Source organism: Mandrillus leucophaeus, unplaced genomic scaffold (assembly GCF_000951045.1).
Source record: "Mandrillus leucophaeus isolate KB7577 unplaced genomic scaffold, Mleu.le_1.0 Scaffold297, whole genome shotgun sequence".
NCBI lineage: Eukaryota > Metazoa > Chordata > Mammalia > Primates > Cercopithecidae > Mandrillus > Mandrillus leucophaeus.
In genome coordinates this window covers 2,638,485-2,662,430 of record NW_012103109.1, presented here as the reverse complement: position 1 = coordinate 2,662,430, position 23,946 = coordinate 2,638,485, and the positions used below count along the sequence as shown (strand labels likewise).

At 44.3% G+C, this 23,946-nt stretch overlaps 1 protein-coding gene across 1 annotated transcript in view; it reads left to right on the top strand.

Annotated features, from left to right (window-relative positions):
- Window positions 1-22,901, top strand: part of LOC105544070 (AP-3 complex subunit sigma-2) — a 90,142-nt gene extending 67,241 nt beyond the window's left edge. Inside the window, exons 5-6 of the mRNA XM_011986335.1 lie at window positions 18,743-18,850; window positions 20,822-22,901. Coding sequence (XP_011841725.1) covers window positions 18,743-18,850; window positions 20,822-20,950 — 237 coding nt within the window. The 3' untranslated portion in view covers window positions 20,951-22,901. The remainder of the gene's footprint in view (window positions 1-18,742; window positions 18,851-20,821) is intronic.
- Window positions 22,902-23,946: the final 1,045 nt, after the last annotated feature.

Here is a 23,946-nt window from a genome sequence, read left to right as displayed (position 1 = left end):
ACATTATCTTCTTAGGAAATCTCTCACAATCCCATGACTTCATTTATCTGTCTGTTGGTGACTCCTCAGTTGCTGTCCAAACTCACTCTACTTTAAACATGGTATGTCCAAAGCAGAACCTCCAGCTCCTGCATCTTCACACTGACAGTTTTTTTTGTTTTTTTGTTTTTTGTTTTTGAGACAGAGTCTCGCTCTGTCGTCCAGACCGGAGCGCAGTGGCTCGATCTCGGCTCACCACAACCTCCACCTCCCAGATTGAAGCGATTCTCCTCCCTCAACCTCCCAGGTAGCTGAGATTACAGGTGCATGCCACCACGCCTGCCTAATTTTTTGTATTTTTAGTAGAGACAGGGTTTTATTGTGTTAGTCAGGATGGTCTCAATCTCCTGACCTCATGATCCGCCTGCCTCAGTCTCCCAAAGTGCTGGGATTACAGGCATGAGCTATAGCGTCTGGCTTTTTTTTTGAGAAGGAGTCTCACTCTGTTGCCAGGCTGGAGTGCAGTGGCATGATCTTGGCTCACCGCAACCTCTGCCTCCCGAGTTCAAGCGATTCTCCTGCCTCAGCCCCCCGAGTAGCTGGGGCTACGGGTGCATGCCACCACATCCAGCTAATTTTTGTATTTTTAGTAGAGACCGGGTTTCACCATGTTAGCCAGGATGGTCTTGATCTCCTCACCTCCTGATCCACCTGCCTCGGCCTCCCAAAGTGCTGGGATTACAGGCGTGAGCCATCACGCCCCGCCTTTTCTTTTCTTTTTTTTTTCTTTTGAAAGAGAGTCTTATTGTGTCGCCCAGGCTGGAGTTCAGTGGCACGATCTTGGCTCACTGCAACCTCCGCCTCCTGGCTGCAAGTGATTCTCCTGCCTCAGCTTCCTGATTGGCTGGGATTACAGGCACATGCCACCGCACCCAACTAATTTTTGTATTTTTAGTAGAGACTGGGTTTCACCACGTTGGCCAGGCTGGTCTTGAACTCCTGACCTCAGGTGATCTACCCGGCTTGGCCTCCCAAAGTGCTGGGATTATAGGTGTGAACCACCATGTCTGACCCACACTGACAATTCTGACTCACCCTTTGAAAAAGTCAGCCCTCAAAATGCCTTTCCTGGCACTCCCCTCCTGCCCATAGACTGAAATAGATATACTTGTCTTGTTTGCCCAGCACCTTTGACTAATTTTGCCACTGCATCTGACACAGGGTGTTGTTTTCTCCTGTTTGCATGGATAAGGGCACAACTCCAGAACCTGTGTGTCTGAGCTTAAATCTTGACTTTGCCACATAAGAGCCGAATGACTTGAGCCTAAGAAGCTTTTGTGTGAGGCTGAGCGCAGTGACTCACGTCTGTAATCCAACCACTTTGGGAGGCCAGGGCAGGCGGATCACTTGAGCTGAGGAGCTGGAGACCAACCTGGGCAACATTACAAAACCCCATCTCTACAAAAAACACCAAAATTAGCTGGGAATGATGGCACATACCTGTAGTCCCAACTACTCAGACAACTGAGATGGGAGGATGGCTTGAACCTGGGAGGTCAAGGCTGCAGTGAGCTGAGATCGTGCCACTGCGTTCTAACCTGAGCAACAAAGCCAGACCCTGTGTCAAAAAAAAAAAAAAAAAGAAACTTGTGTGTGATAGCACCTTGCTTATGTGGTAGCTGTGACTATTAAAAATATGTAAAGTACTTAGAACTGTGCCTACACAAAGTATTTCATTATTTTGTTTGTTTATTTCCCCCACCAGATAGTATTAAGAAAGTAGGGATCAGATTGTCTTGTTCACTACTGTATTTTCCATTTTTAGCACAGTAGTTGGCACATATTTGTTAATTAATTACTGTAGAATTCATATATTCACCCACTGTTCTAGGCGGGAATTCATATATCCACCCATATTCTGGGGAAACAGTTAATAAAACATTCCTGTCTTCATGAATCTTACCTCTAACAGGGGAGACAAAATAAAACATAGGTGGTGATAAGTGCAGGGGAGAAGATACAGCAGGGTAGGGGCTGGGTAGATGTGGCTTGATAATTTACATAGGATAGTCAGAGAAATGTTTGATAAGATAGCGTTTGAATAGAAACTGGAAGGAAGTGAGAGAAGTAAGAGGGAAGCCGATAATAATCCTGAAAGGAACAATCCCAAATATTGAAATCTGGAAAGATCAAAATTCCTAAAGTCTAATGTCCTGAAAATCACAATCCAGAAAAATCAAAATCCTGAATTACAATTCTGGAAAAAGTAATTTAAAGAGTTCTTTAAGCCAGGTGCAGTGGTTCATGCCTGTAATCCCAGCACTTTGAAAGGCTGAGGCGGGAGGATCACTTGAGCCCTGGAGTTGGAGACAACAAGCCTGGGCAACATAGTGAGACCTCCCATGTCTACAAAAAAGTAAAAAATATTAGCCAGGCATGGTGATGCATGTCTGTAGTCCCAGTTACTGCAGAGGCTGAGGTGGGGGGATCATTTGAGCCTGGGAGGTTGAGACTGCGTTGAGCCATGATTGTGTCACTGCACTCCAGCCTAGGTGACAAAGCAAGACCCTGTCTCAAAAAAAAAGGCTGGGCGCAGTGGCTCATACCTGTAATCCCAGCGCTTTGGGGGAGACCAAGGCGGGCAGATCACCTGAGATCAGGAGTTCAAGACCAGCCTGTCCAACATGGTGAAACCCCATCATCTCTACTAAAAATACCAAAATTAGCCGGCCATAGTGGCAGGTGCCTGTAATCCCAGCTACTTGGGAGGCTAAGGCAGGAGAATTACTTGAACCCAGGAGGCGGAGGTTGCAATGAGCCGAGATTGCGCATTGCACTCCAGCATGGGCGACAAGAGCGAGACTTTGTCTCAAAAAAAAAAAAAATGAAAAGAAAAAAGGGACAGGTCTGGCTGTGTTGGCCAGAGTGGTCTTGAACTCCTGAACTCAAACAATCCTCCTGCCTCGGCCTTCCAAAGTGCTGGGATTACAGGCATGAGCCACCGTGCCCAGCCCCAGCCCAGTTTTTACCTTTGATGAAGCTTTCTCTGAAATTCAGTATTGTAGTTCTCCAAACTGTTTGTCTTCTTGCTCATGCTCTCATGTTTTTAATTCTAATTGTTTCTAGTAGATTGTAAACTCCTTTGGAATAGTGTCAGTGTATAATACTTTGCTGGTTATCCAAACAGTACAGGACAGTCAGAATTGATTAGTTGAAGTGAAATAGATATGTGTCCCACTTTTGTGAGTTTCTTTTTCTTTTCTTTTCTTTTCTTTTTTTTTTTTTAGACAGAGTCTCACTCTGTTGCCCAGGCTGGAGTACATTGGCACAATCTCGGCTCACTGCAACCTCCACCTCCCGGGTTCAAGTGATTTCCAGCTAATTTTTGTATTTTTAGTAGAGACAGGGTTTCACCATGTTGTCCAGGCTGGTCTCAAACTCCTGACCTCAGGTGATCCGCCCACCTCGGCCTCCCAAAGTGCAAGGATTACAGACATGAGCCACCGCGCCTGGCCTTTTCTTTGTTTTTTTTTTTTTGAGACAGAGTCTTGGTCTATTGCCCAGGCTATAATGCAATGGCACGATCTCAGCTCATTGCAATCTCTGCTTCCGAGCGCCTTCCACTTCAGCCTTCCAAATAGCTGGGACTACAGGCGTGCACTACCATGCCTGGGTAATTTTTTTTTTATTTTTTGTAGAAATGAGGTTTCTCCATGTTGCCCAGGCTGGTCTTGGACTCCTGGGCTCAAGTGATCCGCCCATCTCAGCTTCCCAAAGTGTTGGGATTACAGGCACGAGCCATTTTATCCAGCCTGTTTTTTTATTTTCAAGGCATACTTTTCAGGTATATTATCTGAATAGCACAGCTAGAGGCCCCCCCCCCCCCCCGTTTTTTTTTTTTTAAATTTTGTGACAGAATCTGGCTCTGTTCCCCAGGCTGGAGTGCAGTGGCTCAATCTTGGCTCACTGAAACCTCTGCCTCCTGGGTTTAAGCAGTTCTCATGCCTCAGCCTCCTGAGTAGCTGAGACTACAGGTATGCACCATCACGCCTGGCTAATTTTTTTTTTTTGGGACGAAGTCTCACTCTGTCATCCAGGCTGGAGTGCGGTGGTGCAATCTCGGCTCACTGCAACCTCTGCCTCCTAGGTTCAAGTAATTCTCCTGCCTCAGCCTTCTGAGTAGCTGGGATTACAGGTGCACACCACCATGCCCGGCTAATTTTTTGTGTTTTTTTTAGTAGAGACAGGGTTGCACCATCTTGGCCAGGCTGGTCTTGAACTCCTGACCTTGTGATCTGCCCACCTCGGCCTCCCAAAGTGCTGGGATTACAGGCGTGATCCACTGCGCCTGGCCCTCATTTTTGTGCTTTTTAGTAGAGACAGGGTTTCGCCATGTTGGCCAACCTAGTCTCGAACTCCTAACCTCAAGTGATCCACCCGCCTCGGCCTCCCAAAGTGCTGGAATTACAGGTGTGAGCCATTGCACCCAGCCAAGGCCCATTTTTTAAAACCAAATTCTAATTAGACCTTGCCTCTGAAGGTTATGACTTGTGCATACTGGCTAGTTTTAGGGTGGGCTCACTTTTCACTTTGCCTTTGCTCCCTTGGGAGATAACCTCTAGGTGCACTCAGGAGGAACTAGGAACCCTCTGTTCCTCAAGTGGGATTCTGCATGAAGTGCTTTTGTGGGCTTCTGACTCTACCAGATTCTAACTGTGTAATTTATGCAACCCTCTTAAAGACCTCTTTGTGCCTCAATTTTCTTCAGTTGTAAAACAGGGATGATATCACATTTCATTGATTCTTAGACTCACTTTTTGAGTACCATTTATAATTTTAACATCAAATCAAGATTTTTCTTATAATCAATGGTATGTCATTTTTCTTTTTTAGTAGCACATAAAATGGTATGTTTTACAATCAGTGAAGTCTTAGATTTGATATAATACAGTAATATCTACCATTCAATTACTTGAGGATTGGAGTTAGTGAATAATTTCTTAGTTGAATAAATGGTGAATTTGTCTTTATTTTTACTTTTTCCTACTAGTCTCTCTGCCTCCTATATTGTGCCTTAAAACTATCCTTTACACACGTTTCTAATGATATATATCTGTCTCTTATACACATCTAGATGTGTATAAGAGACAGCTCCAGGATGGTCTCGATCTCCTGACCTCGTGATCCGCCTGTCTAAGCCTCCCAAAGTGCTGGGATTACAGGCTTGAGCCACCGCGCCCGGCCGATATATTTAAAAATGTATTTTTTACTACCTCTCTTGCTGATGTATACCCCTAACTGCAGCGATTCTTGAGGAGGAGAAGGACATGCCTCACTCCCCTCCACCACCTTCCTCAGAACCTTATGATAGTTCAGTGACACTAAGTGATTGAGGGAAGTATGTTATTTAGTGAATTTTCATGATATTTTTTTAAAGTTGGGGACCACTGCCAAAAGGGTGAAGCCATAGCCCCTTCTCATGTACAAAGACCTCCGTGAGCATGCCCAGCCTGCCTCTCTAGCCTTACCTCTTGCTTTGAACTTTACGCTCCAGTGATACTGAACTATTTTTGTAACTTGTGTTTAGGGATGTTACAACTTTGGAAGTCTTTGATCCAGCATGTAAAGGGCGAGCGGGTGGAGTGGGGCGCAGGGCTATTCCATGGGCAGCGATTTAGAAGGAGCAGGGAACTGTGGGGATGGAGATAGTCTCCTTAGAAACAGGTTTGTGAGATCTAGGCGTGACATTTGAACTTTTTTTTTTTTTTTTTTTTTTTTGATGGCCAAATTGTGCTTCACTTATCTGCCTGCCTATGTGGTTGCCTTAGGCAGAGTGATAGAATCTCAGGGTAGAGAGCAGGGACTTATTCTCTGTTGCTCCAGAGGACACAGGTAGGATTGGGGGTGGAAATTATTTGATGCTTGTTGTAGCTCAGTACAGTTAAAAACTCTCTGACAGTTGTTGCTGCTCAACAACAGCCCACTGAGCAGCTTGGAAACAGTAGTGAGCTCTCTTCATGGAGGCGAAGGATCTGTCACCAGAGTGAAGGATCTATACTGTTGCAGGAGCCAAAGAACAGAATCCTGCACTGGGAAAGAGGTTGGTCAAGATGACTTTGATTATAACTACCAAATTAACCAACATCCATCAAGTACTTACTAAGAACCAGGCACATAATAGATAGCCAAGTGCTTTATATATAGTGTCTCATTTATTTCCTACATCATCTTTTTTAATCTTTAGAATAAGCCTGGCAGCCAAGAACTCTGGTTCTCCCCATTTTACAGATGAAGAAACTGAGGTTTATTGGTAGGAAGCCTCAGTTTCTCTAAGGTCAGACAGCTGGTAAGTGATAGAGCCAGATTCAGATCCTGGACTCTGATTCTGGACCTGCTCCCTCTACACTCTGCAATGCTGCCTGTAATGTTCCTGCCTCCTTTGACATCCTAAATATGGGGAAATGTGTTTGTGTCATGTTTTGTTAGCAGATAAGCAACCAACGAAGGATAAAATTCAAAAGGACAAGGTTTGGATCTTTTTCTATACTTAGCACTGTGCTTGGCGTTTGGGATCAGCAGTGCAAACAGGTAGTAGCCAAAGGAGGATGAAACACTGGGCTAGAAAGAAAAAGTCCTGCTAGAACATTAAAAAAAAATGATTTCACAGAGAACCCTGATTCATAATAAGAATTCGTTTTTTTAAAAAGGAAGTAATAATATGTAGTGAGTATACTTTACTGTAGTCAACTGTGTATACTCAAAGAGCATAAAACATGAAACCAGTGAGTGAGTGATCCTTTTATTAATTATAAAAGAAGATGAGCTGGGTGTGGTGGCTCATGCCTGTCATCCCAGCACTTTGGGAGGCCAAGTTGGGCAGATCACAAGTTTAGGAGTTCGAAATCAGCCTGGCCAACATAGAGAAACCCCATCTCTACTAAAAATAGAAAAATTAGCCAGGCGCAGTGGCACATGCCTGTAATCCTAGTTACTCAGGAGGCTGAGGCAGGAGAATTGCTTGAACCCGGGAGGCGGAGGTTGCAGTGAACTGAGATCGCACCACTACAATCCAGCCTGGACGACAGAGCGAGAATCTGTCTCAAAAAAAAAAAAGATGATGAATTAGTAGAGCATGAAGAATAATTAATGAGTTGCTAGGTAATTTGCCATTCCCTCTGCCTGGCTGCCTTTTCCTCCAATTGCCAGTTAGTCTTAAGGTCACCCTTCTCTGAAATAACATAGCACTTTGTACTTGGGTCATAGTATTTATCACAGACTTCGTTTTATTATAGTTAATTCTCTACATGTTTAATCTTTCTTACTTGATTCTAAACCCTTTAAGGACAGGATCCACATCTTATCTTCATTTCCTTCTTCCAGCTCTTAACATTCTGTGATGTTAAGCCTATTTGAAAATAGACATTGTTAGAGATTATATTCTTTTAGTGAAAAATCGGCCAGGTGCTGTAATCCCAGCACTCTGGGAGGTTGAAGCAGAAGGATTGCTTGAGCCCAGGAGTTTGAGATCAGCCTGGGCAACATGGTGAAACCCTGTCTCTACGAAAAATACAAAAGTTAGCTGGGCATGGTGATGCACATCGGTGGTCCCAGCTACTCTGGAGGCTGAGGTGAGATCACTTGAGCCTCAGAGGTCAAGGCTGCTGTAAGCCATGATCACGCCTCTGCTCTTCAGCTTGAGTGATAGTGACAGAGCAAGACCCTGTCTCAAAAAAAAAAAAAAGAAAAAAGAAAAAAAAGAAAAATCAGTGAATGCCTTGAACCTAACACACTACCTTTTATGTGGTAGGTACAGTGGGCTCACTGAAACATTTAACTTGTTCACCTCTATCCATTTGTCCAAAAACAAAAAGGAAACGAAAAATTCTAAATACAGGATGAATCTGCCCTCAATTCTACTTAATTAGTGTGTGTCTGGAATGAGTGTGACATGGAAGATTTGAATCTGCTCTTCTTTGCCTCTGTTCTCATGTGCCTGTGCTCATGTGCATCTTAGAGTGCTTAGAGTGATTGTAATGCTTAAAACAAATTTTCAATCTCTGTGGCCCCTAAACCAGCCAGCCACTTCCATCTGATGTGTAAGAGGAGGCTCCACTGGATTCATTCATTGCCCATTGAAACAATGTATGATCATGTGAGTGAAAGAGAGAAAGAAATCAATGGCTAGGGATTGAATGTCTTGTGGGATTTTATGACAAGAAGACATCTAGAGAAAACCATGGAAATGTCCAGTCTGAAGGTCAAAAAGTTCATAAAAGTGATTTAGAAGACACTAAGAGCAGGTGAAAGGGAAAACAGAACTTTACAAAGCAAAGTTGCTTTCTTGGCTTGCTTTCTTCAGAGCTGCTTAGGACCAGATAGCTCTATGTGCCTGAGAGTTCCTGAAGGAATCTTAGCATTAAAATACAATTCACCATGAAATACTATGCAGCCATAAAAAAAGGATGAGTTCTTGTCCTTTGCAGGGACATGGATGAAGCTGGAAACCATCATTCTCAGCAAACTAACACAAGAACAGAAAACCAAACACCATATATTTTCACTCATAAATGGCAGTTGAACAATGAGAACACATGGGCACAGGGAGGGGAACATCATACACCAGCACCTGTTGGGGGGTGGGGGGCTAGGAGAAGGATAGCATTAGGAGAAATACCTAATATAGATGACCAGTTGATGGGTGCAGCAAACCACCATGTCACGTGTATACCTTTGTAAAAACCTGCACATTCTGCACATGTACCCCAGAACTTAAAGTAAAATAATTTTTTTAAAAAAGTACAATTCATAGGCTGGGCACAGTGGCTCATGCCTGTAATCCCAGCACTTTGGGAGGCCAAGGCATACGGATCACTAGGTCAGGAGATAGAGACCATCCTGGCTAACACAGTGAAACCCCCGTCTCTACTGAAAATACAAAAAATTAGCCAGGCGTGGTGGCACGCACCTGTCGTTCCAACTGCCTGGGAATCTGAGGCAGGAGAATCGCTTGAACCTGGGAGGTGGAGGTTGCAGTGAGCCGAGAGGGTGCCACTGCACTCCAGCCTGAGCGACAGAGTGAGACTCCATCTAAAGAAAAATAAATAAATACAATTCATTACTTGATATTAACAGTGAGCTGCAAAAAAAGCACTCCCCCCCAAAAAAGCCCAATTACATTTAGAATATTCTTTTTTAGAAGTCATGGGAGTGTGTAATATACTTTTGAAGGTTTCTGTTAAAATGATTTAATGGTGATTTAATGTCTAACTCTTTGACTCATATTGTTTTGTCTTCTTAGCTAGAAGTCAACTTTTCAGTGACATCAAGTATGCCTGGTACTTCTTAACGTGCTTCATGTTGTTCATTGTAGTTACACCTACATAGATATCCAGCCAAGAGTCATTGAATCTAATTACCATATGTTCGTTTTTAGGTAAAAGAGGTGCAAAGGAATGAGGATAGTCAGTTCTTTGCTTGTCTTAAAACACCGATAAAACATTGGACTTTGGAATGAAAGTACCGAGTAAGAGAGAAAAAGGCATATGTACCAGGCCCTCAATTCTACTCATAAAGATATCTTCTTCCCCTTTTCATTTGTTTCTAAAATGAATAATATGGGAACTAGAGTCTGACTGTGGGCCAAGATGACTCTCAGATGATTTTCTCTTCCCCTGTCAGTGCTGAGTCACCTCAGAGCGTCTTGTTACCCTTTGACTTATTAGTAGCCACCACGCCTTCAAGTATAGACAAGAAAATGATGCATTTCCCATCTCTCAACAATCTCTTCCCTACTTATTTTCTGAAGCCCTTTCTTAGGAATTAATGAAACTAGTAAAAAAAGCTATCAGCCTGGGAGGCTGAGGTGGGTGGATCACGAGGTCAGGAGATCGAGACTATCCTGGCTAACACAGTGAAACCCCGTCTCTACAAAAAAGACAAAAAATTAGCCAGGTGTGGTGGCACATGCCTGTAGTCCCAGCTACTTGGGAGGCTGAGGCAGGAGAATCACTTGAACCTGGGAGGCGGATGTTGCAGTGAGCCGAGATCGGACCACTGCATTCCAGCCTGGGCCACAGAGCGAGACTCTGTCTCAAAAAAAAAAAAAAAAAATTAGCCGGGTGTGGTGGCATGTGGTCTATAGTCCCAACTACTGGGGAGGCTGAGGCTATAGGATCGCTTGAATCCGGGAGATGGAGGTTGCAATGAGCCGAGATCGTGCCACTGCACTCCATCCTGGGCAACAGAGTGAGACCATGTCTCAAGAAAAAGAAAAATGAAGAGACACAGATGTCCAGAGGTGTTGGGGGAGAATGGAGAGACTCGATAACAGGTTAAATTGTCTTTAGAGGAACTGACATTTTGACTACAGTACTCATTCCTACTCTTGACTATTTTCAGGGGTTCCAAGAGAAAAATCTAAATAGGACAGAGCTAAAAACACCAACTTTCACTCACTAAAATGTGGTCATAAATTTATGTATCTTGATCTTGGAAAACATCAGTATCTATGCCTCATTTTACCTTTTAAGATTTCAGATTTATCGCCTGAAGCATTTTTTCTGTTGTTTTCCCCTTATGTCAAGATATCCTGTTGGTTTATTGGGGTTATCCTAATCTTTATGTCAGATGAAACTCATCCTGGTTGTAATTATTTTTAGGTTAAATAACCATTGGATTTGCCAAGTACTGAAAAATCAGTAGCACTTTTGTTTAAACTCTGTTAATAAACACTTCTGAATGCATTTTGCTAGTGTCATTATTTCCCATGCTTGCTGAGTAGAGAGAAAGTTGAATTATCATTACTTGATAATTCATATTTGTTCATTGCACACTGTGTGAGTCTGGGTTTAGGCCTCTTGAAGACTTAGCCTCTTTCCTTCTATTCCTATGGTTTCGAATGCCATTTACATGACTCACATCTCAGATTTTCTTTCCCTACCAGCCTCCCTGTGTTGGTTTGTGACTTTATCTGTCAGTCAGTCTTCTCTCAGGTATTTACCTAGATTTCTGCAGGCTTCCTCAAGGTCAGCCCACCAGCCAACTTCCGTTGTTTCAACAGAACCCTTCTTTGTGCCCTGACTGTATCTCCAGTTCTTTAGATACATGAGTTCAGTATTGATTCTTGACTGCTTGCTCCCCACACCCATGCTTGGCAGCCTCCAACTTTCTCAAGTCCCGTCTGTCTCCAGTCAGAGAAATGTTAGTCATCTTTCGTGGTCAACTTTTCATATTCAGTGCACAAGGTCTGAACTGACTAGCAGGACTAATACGGGCAGCTGTTTGCTTATCCATTGCTCAGTTACACTTGAGTCATTTTGCTTACTAAAGGTCAGTTGTGATGTTTCCAGATCTCTTTATGCCAGTAAAGTGGTACTGTAATTATGTAATTTGATTAAATAATATACGTATTAAATTATGAGGAAGAAAAGAAAATTATTCTGGCTGTGCATGGTGGCTCATGCCTGTAATCCTAGCATGTAGGAGTTCGAGACCAGCCTGGGCAACATGGTAAAACCCTGGCTCTACTAAAAATACAAAAGATAAGCTGGGCGTGGTGGCGTGCGCCTGTAGACCCAGCTACTCAGGAGGCTGAGGCAAGAGAATTGCTTGAACCTGGGAGACAGAGGCTGCAGTGAGTCGAGATCGCGCCCCTGCACTCCAGCTGGGCGACAGAGTGAGACTGTTTCCAAAAAAAAGAGAAAAGAAAATTATTCTGTGAAAACTAAGAGGAATGCTTTGGAAGGACAAGTTACTTTAAAAAGGAAATGAAGCTGAATTAGGTTGGGTAAGATAACTATGGAAGAGTAGAGGTGGAGGAATCCTAAAAATCTAGGATTCTGTACTTACTGTTTCATAGCAGTCTGAGTTCTAACTTTAGAGAAACTGGAAATTGTAGATGATGCGTTTTGGGTGAGTTTTTTGCAATAATGGCAAAAAACTCAAATCAGCAGAAGAGATCTTTCTGGGTTGGGCACATTGGCTCACACCTGTAATCTCAATACTTTGGGAGGCTGAGGCGGGAGGATCCCTTGAGCTCAGAAGTTCAAGATCAACCTGAGCAACATAGCAAGACCTCATCTCTACTTAAAAATTAAAAAAAAAAAAAAAAAAGCTGGGCATGGTGGCATGTGCCTATAGGCCCAGCTACTCAGGAGACTGAGGCAGGAGGATTGCTGGAGCCCAGTAGTTCAAGGCTGCAATGAGCTATAATCATGGCACTGCACTCCAGCCTGGGTGACAAAGCAAGACCCTGTCTCAAAAAAAAAAAAAAAAAAAAAAAAGAGAGTTTTTTGGCCTTTGCCAAAAATTTAATGGCTCTCAAAGTTTTGTTTATAGCAAATAATGGTAGGTGTGGACATTCATGGGAAAAGTCACAGTAAAAGTCAGATTAACCATACCTTTATTACTTTAGTTTTAAATGCTATCCATGGACTCTCAGTTACTGAGGGTGAGGAAATCAGTGTTCGTATTCTACCTCCCTCCTTTTTTCCCCTCTTCTCTTCCTAGTTTTTACTAGCTGGAGTTTTCTACATCATCAAAGCATATAGTATTGACACTCCATTGTTACCCTAATCCTATTTTAGTCTTAGACCTACAGTTAAGTAGTTTCAGTGCTCACTGCAAGTTTTTGCCATAGTTTTTTGTTTTGTTTTTGTTTTTGAGAAGGATTTTCGCTCTTGTTGCCCAGGCTGGAGTGCAGTGACATGATCTTGGCTCACTACAACTTCCTCCTGGGTTCAGGCGATTCTCCTGCCCCAGCCTCCCAAGTACCTGGGATTACAGGCAAGTGCCACTTCTGCCCAGCTAACTTTTTTTTTTTTTGAGACGGAGTCTCGCTCCGTCACCCAGGCTAGAGTACAATGGCGCAATCTCAGCTCACTGCAGCCTCCACCTCCCAGGTTCAAGCGATTCTGCCTCAGCCTCCTGAGTAGCTGGGATTACAGGTGTGTGCCACCACACCTGGCTAATTTTTGTATTTTTAGTAGAGATGGGGTTTCACCATGTTGGCCAGGCTGGTCTTGAACTCCTGACCTCAAATGATCCACCCGCCTTGGCCTCCCAAAGTGCTGGGATTACAAGCATGAGCCACCAGGCCTAGCCCTGCCATAGTTTTTCTAGTCACCTCTTAGTTGGCACAAGTGCTTCCTTTTGTAGATTCCTTAAGAAATACTTGGCCGTGTGTGGTGGCTCATGCTTGTAATGCCAGCACTTTGAGAGACTGAGGTGGGTGGATCACTTGAGGTTGGGAGTTTGAGACCAGCCTGACCAACACGGAGAAACCCCATCTCTATGAAAAATACAAAATTAGCCAGTCGTGGTGCACATGCCTGTAATCCCAGCTACTCAGGAGGCTGAAGCAGGAGAATCGCTTGAACCAGGGAGGCAGAGGTTGCGGTGAGCAGAGATAGCACCATTGCACTCCAGTCTGGGCAACAAGAGTGAAACTGTGTCTCAAAAAAAAAAAAAAAAGAAAAGAAAAAAAAATATTTGGGAACAGTGGTCCCCATTCTGTTACCCTTGCTGGACAGTTGACTGGGTATAAAGTCCTTGAGTCTGCTGGGCACAGTGGCTCACGCCCTAATCCCAGCACTTTGGGAGGCCAAGGGGGGCGGAATATGAGGTTGAGAGATCCGGACCATCCTGGCCAACATGGTGAAACCCCATCTCTACTAAAAATACAAAAATTAGCTGGGCATGGTGGCGCATGCCTATAGTCCCAGTTCCTTGGGAGGCTGAGGTAGGAGAATTGCTTGAACCCAGGAGGTGGAGGTTGCAGTGAGCCGAGATCATGCCACTGCACTCCAGCCTGGTGACAGAGCGAGACCCCATCTCAAAAATGAAAATAAAAATAAGTAAAGTCCTTGAGTCACACTTTCTGTCCTTGAGAATTTTGTAGGTATTGTTCCATTTTCTGTTAGCATCAAATATTAATGTGGAAATTTTCATGATTTTTGTTTCTCTTTTAAGTGATTTGATCTTTTTGCCTGGTTGCAAGAACTCAGAAACCTTACTTAAAGGTGTATCTTGGTACTGCCTATTCTGAATTTGTTTTCCCTGGGATACAGTGTGACCTTTCAGTATGTACACCCCAATCCTCTTATAGTTCAGAAACATCTTAGATTCTATCTTTATGAACTTATCTTTACATATTTTTCCCATTCATGTTAAAAGTTTTCTTTTATGCAAATATTACATCTCCTTTGCTGTCTTTTGTAACTGTTTCTTCTCTATTTCTTTTAGCCCTTTTTGGTTTCTTTTTTTATTTTTCATTTCTCTCATTTTGTTCCCACTGTGTTTTTAGCAGTCTCTCTTCTCCCTTTGCTTCTTCCAGTTTCACCTTCATTTCTATAACAGTATTTTTCCTTTCACTTCTTTCCTCAGTTCTGCTAGTATACAGCTTGTCTTCTCTTCTCGTCTCCCTACCTCTGCTGAAGTTCTTGTATTTCTGCTTTGAGCTCTCATTTCATAGAAACAACTATTTTGTCAAGTTTTCTTTTTTTCATTGTGTAAAATATTTTATTACCATTGTATCTAGTCCATGGAGGCCCTTTTCCAGTGTGTGGTCTTAGTCTGCCATTTGGTTTTCCTATTTCTTTCCTAATTTTTCCTCGCTGTATATTTTTATAGATCCTGTTTAGATTTTTTGTATACTTAAATAGGCAAGTTTTCAGGGACCAGCTGTTTGCAGGATGCTTGCTGGGGGAGCTACCAAAACTGTGTTCTGGGCTGGCTACAGTTGTTCCCTTGATTTAGGGTTCTGGGTGAGTCCGTGTACCCTTAGTCTCCAGCCAGCCAATCAAGATAGGCAAGGTGTCTCTTAGCATCTCCTCAATGCAAAGGCTGTCTTCTCTACTACCATGGAGACCACGTCTGTGAGGCAAATGTAGCTTGTGTGATTTCTCATTTAGCCTCAACTTCAGGTCCAAGGAAGTTCCTGCCTTCTCAAAACGAGGAATTAATTTGGTACCGGAGTGTGTCCTTTACTCACAGGAAGTGCATATTTTTGCAGGTCTTTCTGAGATCTCCAGCTTCCCTGTCCTCTCCCTGTAGCATCCTTTCTTCTTTTCCTTCTGTGAAGCAAAGGAGTCCCTGCCGGAGCTCCCTGCTTTTGACAGCTTTTTCACCTGTTTGGGGGTTTGGAGTTTTGGATATCCTATAGTTATAACAAAAATGGAGTTTGCATTTCTATTTCTTCTTTTTGCATTTGGAACACATTTTGAACAGCATTTGAAAATGCTGACTTTATGATGCAGTGTTAAATAAGAAGCTTTAACTGACTTTTTCTGTTAACCAGCCACTAGTCTCCACGACATCATGTGTTAGGCCTTTTACTATACCTTCTCCATAAAGCCCCCACCACCACACTGTTGTCGGTCTTCGAAGTCCCTAAAGCCCAAGGAATATGCTACTCAGATATATGGAAAGCCTTTCATTCTTTCAGCATGCCTACTCAGAGCATTGTTCTAGGCCTTGGAGATAAAGCATGGAAGAATTAATACAAGATCTTAACACACCAAAGTCTTAAATGATTTCATGTGGAATAGGTGTCAGGGATGAATAGAGTGGAAGACACAGTTTGGGATTCTGAGGAAGTACAATAGAAAGGGTAGAACATGAGCTCTGGAATCAACACCATTCTGCTACTAACATACATGACATTGGGATCATTTTATTGCCTTTTCCTCATACATAAAATGTATCAATTTATTCATATATAAAGACAAGGCAGGCCAGGCGTGGTGGCTTACGCCTGTAATCTCAGCACTTTGGGAGGCCAAGGCAGGCGGATCATCTGAGGTCAGGAGTTCCAGACCAGCCTGGCCAACATGAGGAAACCCCGACTCTACTAAAAATATAAAAATTAGCTGGGCATGGTGACAGGTGCATATAATCCCAGCTACTCAGGAGGCTGAGTTGGGAGAATCGCTTGAACCCAGGAGGCGGAGGGTACAGTGAGCCAAGTACACAACACTGTTTTCCAGCCTGGGGAACAGAGTGAGACTTTGCCTCAAATAATAATAGTGACAATAATAATAGTAGTAGTAATAATAATAAAGTGAAGGTTACATTACCTACCTTAGATGAATGTTGTAAAAGTAAGGTAAGTTACATAAAGTACTTGGTTCATAATAGATGCTCAACAAGTACTACTTTCTACCCACACAGGGATTGGCTAAACAAAAGGAATAAATACAGGTATTTATAAGTACAGGTATAGAAGACTGTTTCTCTCCTTTTTTATTAAATTGTGGTAAAATATGTAACATAAAGTTTCCTGTCTTCACTATTTTTAAACTTACAGTTCTGTGGCATTAAGTATGTCCACATTGTTGTGCAGTCGCCACCACCATCCGTCTCCAGAGCTCTTTATCTTGCAAAACAACAGCCCTGTAACCACTGCCCTCTTCCCCCTGCCCATGGCAGCCCCCATTCCAGTTTCCGTCTCTGAATTTGACTACTCTGGGTACCCCATAGGAGTGGAATCACACAGTCCTCATCCTTTTGTGTGTGGGTTGTTTCACTTACAGTGTCTTCAAGGTTCATCTGTGTTACAGTGTGTCTCAGAATTCCCTTCCCTTTTACAGCGTCTCAATTCAGATGGAAACAAAACAAAACAAAACCAAAAAAACAGAATTCCTTTCCTTTTTAAGGCTGAATAATATTCTGTTGTATTTCTGTGGCACATTTTGTTGATCCAGTTGTCTGTTCATGGACACTTGGGCTGCTTCCACCTTTTGGCTGTTGTGAATAATACTGCTATGAACATGGGTGTACACATTCTCTTCAAGTCTTTACTTTCAGTTCTTTTGAGTGTGTACCCAAAAGTGGAATAGTTGAGCCATATGGTAATTCTGTTTTTAATCTTTTTGAGGAACCACCATACTGTGTTCAGAGGCCTATTTATTGATGGGGACAAGTATAAACAGTGGAATTCCCCCAGGGAATTATTTTAAAACCAATCTTAACATTTTGTAAATTATCTAAATATGAGACTTTTACCATTAAATCTTTATTTGCATATAGCTAATGAATAATTCATATTGTATAAAATGTAAGAACACCTCGTGAGAGTGTGTGTGTATGTAGACAGAACAGTAGTTAATAAGGCTCAATGTGGGCACACATACACGGGAATACATTTGATTTATTATACTCTGTCCTCAAGATCAGAAGTTCCCTGCACTTCCTGAGGGCAAAATACAGGGAGCCAATGCCAGAGAACTTCAGATGTCAGAAGTGCACAGTGCCCAGATATGCAGACACATCTTTCTTCTTGACTCTGCATTGCTTACAGAGTAAACTGGTGGTTGACTGTAGACTCTAGACCAGTGGTGCTCAGCTGGGGTAAGTTTGCCCCCTGGAACACATATGACAATTCTGGAGACATTTTTGATTGTCAAGCTGGAGGAGTAGAGACCAGGGATGCCAGAGAACAGGCCACAGCGACAGGACGGCCCCACAGCAGAGAATTTTCTGGCCCGAGATGTCACTGGTACCCAGGCTGAGAAGTCCTGCTCCAGACCTAAATTACCTTCTCAGCCTTGTCTTAGCCTCTCTCCTGCGTAAATAAAGTTGCCATCCCAGTCAGACCCAGAAGCTCCCCATACCTGCCCACACACCAGCTGAATTGCTCCTTCCAACACCTTCTACCTGAAATTCTTTCCCCTGCTTCTCTAATGTCAGAGCCCAGCTTCAGTCCTCCCACTGTCTCTGTGAAACTCTCTGATCTCTCTAGCCACAGTTCCCTTTCTTCTCTGACTTCCCCAGGATTATCCCAATCATTTGGCACTTAGTTAACAATAGAAGGTTGTACTTGCTATCTTCTCACCTTGACTGAAAGCACCTTGAGGGCCATTTGATACGATTTGGTTTGAAATATGCAGTACCATTCCTTATGAACCCCAGTGGGCATCTCTGCTTTGACCCACCCAGGGCTTTCTGTGACAGCTTTCCTACTATGATGGGGTGCAATGGTTGGGTCAACCTCTGTCCCATCACAGCGGTTAGGTACACTGAGATTCAGCTTTGTTTAGATAACTAGCTAGATGGAACCTAAGCCCAAATGTGAGCCTTATGCTTAGAAAGGTGTTTATGCTGAATCTGCTTTCTAATCTAAGCAGTAAGAAATGAGGTTAGGAGAGGTGCAAAGGAATTGGGCTCTATCTTGCTCTGATCACGTCCCTTCAGTGGAGCACAGCCTGGAGGATCTGCCTTATGGAAGGTGGGAGACATTCATTTCAGTTGCTTGGATAGGGATTATTCTGTCATAACTGGACCTACTTAATGACAGTCAGTGTTGACGATGGTAATATTAATAATGAAAGCCATAATTACTTACTTGGAACCCAGTGTGAACTGGGCACCAGGCTAGGTGCTTTACACATATTTATCTCATCCAGCCCTCACTGCAATCCTGGAAGGAAGCTGAAGCACTTTAAAGATAATTTGCCCAGGGCCACCCAGCTAGCAAGTAGCAGAACCAGAATTTAAACAAGAGCTGCCTGACTTTGAAGCCTGTGCTCGTAGCTACCACCTCACTGCTGAGGGGAGAGATTCATGTTGCCCTGTGCCAAGACCTGGGAGAGACCCCTCGTGGTGTCACAGGAGAGGTGGATGGGCAAAGGGGCTTGAGTGTCTGAGTTCTGAGTCAGGACCTGTTGTCATATCTGACCACTGCTGCTGCAGGAAAAGGAAACCTCATGGGTTACACTTTGACCACCACAGAGTATTCTGACTCTTCTGATTTTTGCTTCCGCTTTAGGTGCACTACATCCTCCAGGAGGTGGTGATGGGTGGGATGGTGTTAGAAACAAACATGAATGAAATCGTGGCTCAGATTGAAGCTCAAAACAGGCTGGAGAAATCTGAGGTGAGTAAGCAACTGTGTTCTAGCCCTGGCTGGGTAGAGAAAACCTGGGCAGAGGCAGGAGTGTGTACATGTGTTGGTTTGTGTTGCTGTGAAACCTCAGGAAATGATACTCATCTTCTTTCTTCCTTGAGTCCATTGAAACTCATGGATTTGAAGGTCAACCAGCCCTGAAAATTAAACAGATAACAAGGTTTGAAATCTCAGACTTTCAGGGTAAAAGAGTAAATAGAAAAGCCAGATGGCAGAGGAAAGCAAACAGCTTTTGGCTTGGGGGTTATGACCCATGTTTGCGGTTTGTAATTCCTCCTTTGAAAGCCACTCGTTCCCTGGAGGGACCCAGAACCCTCTTCTCCTATTCCAGTGTGGTTTCCTAGTTTGTGTGCTCTAAGAGTCTGATCTCCCAGCAGCCATTTCTCGTGGTGTCTTTCAGACCTCAGAGTTGCCAATTTCCTTATTTCCAGTTAGCCTTATAAAAAACTACAGTAGAGTTTGGGCTAGGCTTGAAAATAACATACCCCAGTCCACCCCCACATGGTACTGGGCTTGATACAGATGTTCACATAAATTCTGTCCTATCCCTCTGAGGTCTCTCCATCCCCTTCCTCAGCCTTACCAGAGCACAGAGGTTACAGACATATACTTTCACATGCAGAAATAGCAGAACAAATTACCTCTTTAATTATCTGAGGGTCTTAAAGAGATTCTTTGCCTTGTATAACGGAACTTGATCTTGCGAAACCAAGAATAATTCTTTCTGTGAGGACTAGCAGTCCTGCGGAAGAAGCTTTTGCAGACCACAGCTATTGTGACAGCTATAGTTCTTTCAGAAATGTAGGCTGGGAAGATTCCAGGAATAGTAAGTGAGTCAGAGGCAAGGGGGTTGGAAATGAGAAGAAATGGAGACTTGCTGGGTGAGGGCAGAATTGGAGTTGGCATTCGGAAAGAAGGCAATAGGGGAAAAATGATTGTGAGAGAGTCTTCATCCACTTTTGCCCTTCTCTCCACATGGGGATGAGCCTGCCAGGTAGGGGGTTCACTGTAGATGTGCATACTCTGCGTTTTGTCACCAGCCCTTCTGTATCTGTGATACCCCCCACCTTCTCCCAGCTTGTTGCCACACGACACTTCCAAAGCCAGCTCTTTTCATTTCACATTATTAGTTGGCAAGCAGTTGCCCTAGAGCCATGGCTTTTCTTTTCCTTTTAAGAATTTCCCTGTGACTTTGCACGTTTCAATAAGAGTCTTCAGTCTTTTGAGGGAGGGGTTTTGTTTTGTTTTGTAACCAGAAAAGTGCCCCTGACAAACCACCTTAGATTATTTCAGCATTTTTTGAGTACCCACCATGTGCCAGGCACTGTGAGATGCTGGGGCTGTGAAACTGCATAGGCCACACCCCACCTCTGAGGAACTGGTAGTCTAGTAGGACTGCAGGCTTTGGATCCCTGTGCCAAACCCCATCTAACCTCAAGATTGTTTTGTTGGCTACTTTTGAGGAATAAGGGGGGAAAATTAAAACTTCAGTTGTGTGTGCTCAGTTTGGAATTTCTCTAGGCATCCCTCACCTGTTATTTTGTTTGTTTGTTTGTTTGTTTGTTTGTTTTTGAGACAGAGTCTCTCTCTCTTGCCCAGGCTGGAGTGCAGTGGCGTGATCTCAGCTCACTGCAACCTCCACCTCCCAGGTTCAAGCGATTTTCCTGCCTCAGCCTCCCTAGTAACTGGGACTACAGGCACCCGCCACCACACTCGGCCAATTTTTGTATTTTTGGTAGAGATGGGGTTTCACCATGTTGGCCAGGCCAGTCTCGACCTCCTGACTTCAGGTGATCCACCCACCTTGGCCTCCCAAAGTGCTGGGATTACAGGCGTGAGCTTGTTTGTTTTTGTTTTTGCTTTTCTTTTCTTTTCTTTTTTTTAGCGTTAAGCAAGTAACACTGAGAATTTGTCTCATACTCGCCTCTCATTTCTTCTCAGGGTGGCCTTTCAGCAGCCCCTGCGCGGGCTGTGTCTGCTGTGAAAAACATCAACCTGCCAGAGATTCCTCGGAACATCAACATTGGCGATCTCAACATCAAAGTTCCCAACCTGTCCCAGTTTGTCTGAGGGTCAAGGATTGGGCTGAAATAGAGTCCTTAAGACAAGCAAAGACAAGCACGTCTGGAAACAGAACCCATTTTGAGCCATAGAAGAGTCAAGCCTCAGGACCTGGAACCTTTGTGTCTAGGGAAGACTGTTTGGCCTGGAATGGGGAAGGGATTCCTATTGATACTGCTCGGGTGTGCCCAGTTCTCACATGTGCAGCCATGCCGTTCTCTGATGCACACGGCCGCTGCAGATGTGAGGGGCCCTGCCTTCCTCAGCAGGGAGTCAGCATGCCCAAGCCACTCGCACCTTTACCTTACACACGGACGCTCCCAAGGGTTAGGGACTGCATTGAGCAGACCTACCTGCTTCCCAGAACCTCCTCACTAGGGCTGAGCACCTTCTCTGACTGGAGTCTTCATCCTTAGCACCACAGACTTCCGAGGTCCCATGGCCTTTACTTGCTGGTGAGGTGTCATAGGTAGAAATGGGCTGGCCCTTCAGATTTGGGGGTGTGGTGAGTGGCAAGTAAGGGCAGAATTTTAGAAGAACCAGGGTCACCTGCTGACTCTATTGAGATTGTTACACCCAGAATCCTTTTGTAGTTTTTTTGTGGGTTTTTTTTTTTTTTTTTGAGACGGAGTCTTGCTCTGTTACCCAGGCTAGAGTGCAGTGGTGTAATCTTGGCTCACTGCAACCTCTGCTTCCTGGGTTCAAGCAATTCTCCTGTCTCAGCCTCCCCAGTAGCTGGGATTACAGCACCCACCACCACGCCCAGCTAATTTTTGTATTTTTAGTAGAAACGGTTTCACCATGTTAGCCAGGCTGGTCTCGAACTCCTGGACCTCAAGTGATCCACCTGCCTCGGCCTCCCAAAGTGCTGGCATTACAGGTGTGAGCCACCATGCCCTGCCACCAGAATTCCTTTTGTATAGCCGAGCCTTTTGGTTACCACCTCATGAAGAATATGCTTCCTCCATTGTCCTAGTCCCAGTTGTATTCTCTGTGCAGGACACGATCCAAATCATAAACCTGGCACATGCCCACCACATTTCTGCTAATAGGGAGAGGGACCCACCACACACCCACACATGCCAGAGGTCCCTCCTCCCAGAGGAGAGGCCCTGTGTCTGTAGAAGATTAAAGCTGACAACATGTGGAACATCCCAGAATTATGACTCTTCCAAGTTTAAAATACATTCTCCTCATGGGAGCAGAAGGTTCGTTGCTGTGTTGTGAATGATGAGCTGCCTCCACAGGGAACCCACTGCCACCTGGGCCAGCTTCTGGAGCATGAGAACCTGAGCCAGGGTCACCCTTTTGGGGCCTGGACATGACGCATGCTGGCTATGACTAGGAGCAGGGCTGCCTCTTCTCCCTCCCGGAGCTCTGCTTGTGGGCACGCCCTGTTCCCTCAGGTGCAATTCTCCCAGAGCTTAGGTGCCCATAAATGTTCTTACTGTGGTGGAGTAGGGCCTCCTGCTCCCACGCTGTCGCATGGGCTAGATCTCAGGTGTGCTGTTGAGCCACCTTGAGATGAGGACTGCTTCGCAGTAAAGTTTCCAGCCTGGGCCCCTCTCGGGCCTTCTGGTTGGGGACTCTCAGCCTCCTGATGCTGTTGCAGGGCAGGTCTGAGAGGCTGCCCAGCAGCACCCCGTGTCAGGGCCACCTCGTTTTCCATTTTTGAACAGCGCTCCCTGTGGTTTGTGCCCACTGCTCCATACAGCCTCTGATCCTCACTCTTGAAAGCTCCATGATAAGCTCAGAGATGGGCAATGTGGATCAGAAGGTGGGCCTCTTACTGTGGAAGAGGGAAGTGTAGGTGAATAGATGTCAAAACCCCTGATAGCATTCTTTTGAAGGGTTGGATTTTCTTTTTCTGGCAGACATTTCAGTACATTCACATTTCTCTCATTTGCTGAATGTGAAATCAGAATAAAGGAGATCAGTGTTTATTTTGTACCTTCTGTAAGTTGGCATGAGCAAGATCATTCAACAGTCCTTACAACAGACATTCTTATCCCCATTTTGCAGATGAAGGAAGTAGACCCAGTTCCAGTAACCTTCCCTTAGGTTACACAGGGCTGAGATTTGAGACTGCTCACTTGACTTCATTGTCCTTTTCTTTCCTCATTGCTGAAGATGGCTTCTCCCAATGTTATCATCTTTTTTATAGATGAAACTGAGCCTCAAAGAGATTAAGTGACTTCTCCCAAACCGTGGTCTAAATAGGCTTGATTTTCTAAGGTGGTCAGTGACCATGTCATAGAGTATAAGAGCCAAAGAGTCTTCTGTGTCCCTCCATGTAACTGAGGTTGAAGCCAAAGCCCAAGGTGGTAAGTGTTACGTTGAGGGTCACAAATCCAGAGCTACATCCCTCTTCTTGAGTTCGTTTGTTATGTGGTTTAATGAATTACTGCAGGACAGCCCCTGTGCTAGATTTCCTGAGATAGCCTTGAGATTTTGAATGTTTTGCCTGCCAGAAACCAATGGTTTTAAAAAATCATTGAGTGGTCCTACAGATTCAAAGTGGGCATCAAAACATCCCTCACACTGCCTCTTACAATGGCATAAAACTAAAGCCCGTTTTTTTATTTGGAAAACTCAATCCCTTTGGACAAGCCACAATAATTTTTCATTAACTGCTTAAGCTTGCCTGCAAATTCAGCTAGCTTTCCGGCCTGCTATCAGCAAAGCCATAAACATCTTTTTAAAAAATATGTTAAGGTTGGCCAGGTGCGGTGGCTCACGCCTGTAATCCCAGCACTTTGGGAGGCCAAGGCAGGCAGATCATGAGGTCAGGAGATCAAGACCATCCTGGCTAACACAGTGAATCCCCGTCTCTACTAAAAATACAAAAAATTAGCCAGGCGTGGTGGTGGACGCCTGTAGTCCCAGCTGCTCAGGAGGCTGAGACAGGAGAATGGCGTGAACCTGGGAGGCAGAGCTTTCAGTGAGCCGAGATCATGCCACTAGACTATAGCATGGGAGACACAGAAAGACACTGTCTCAAAAAA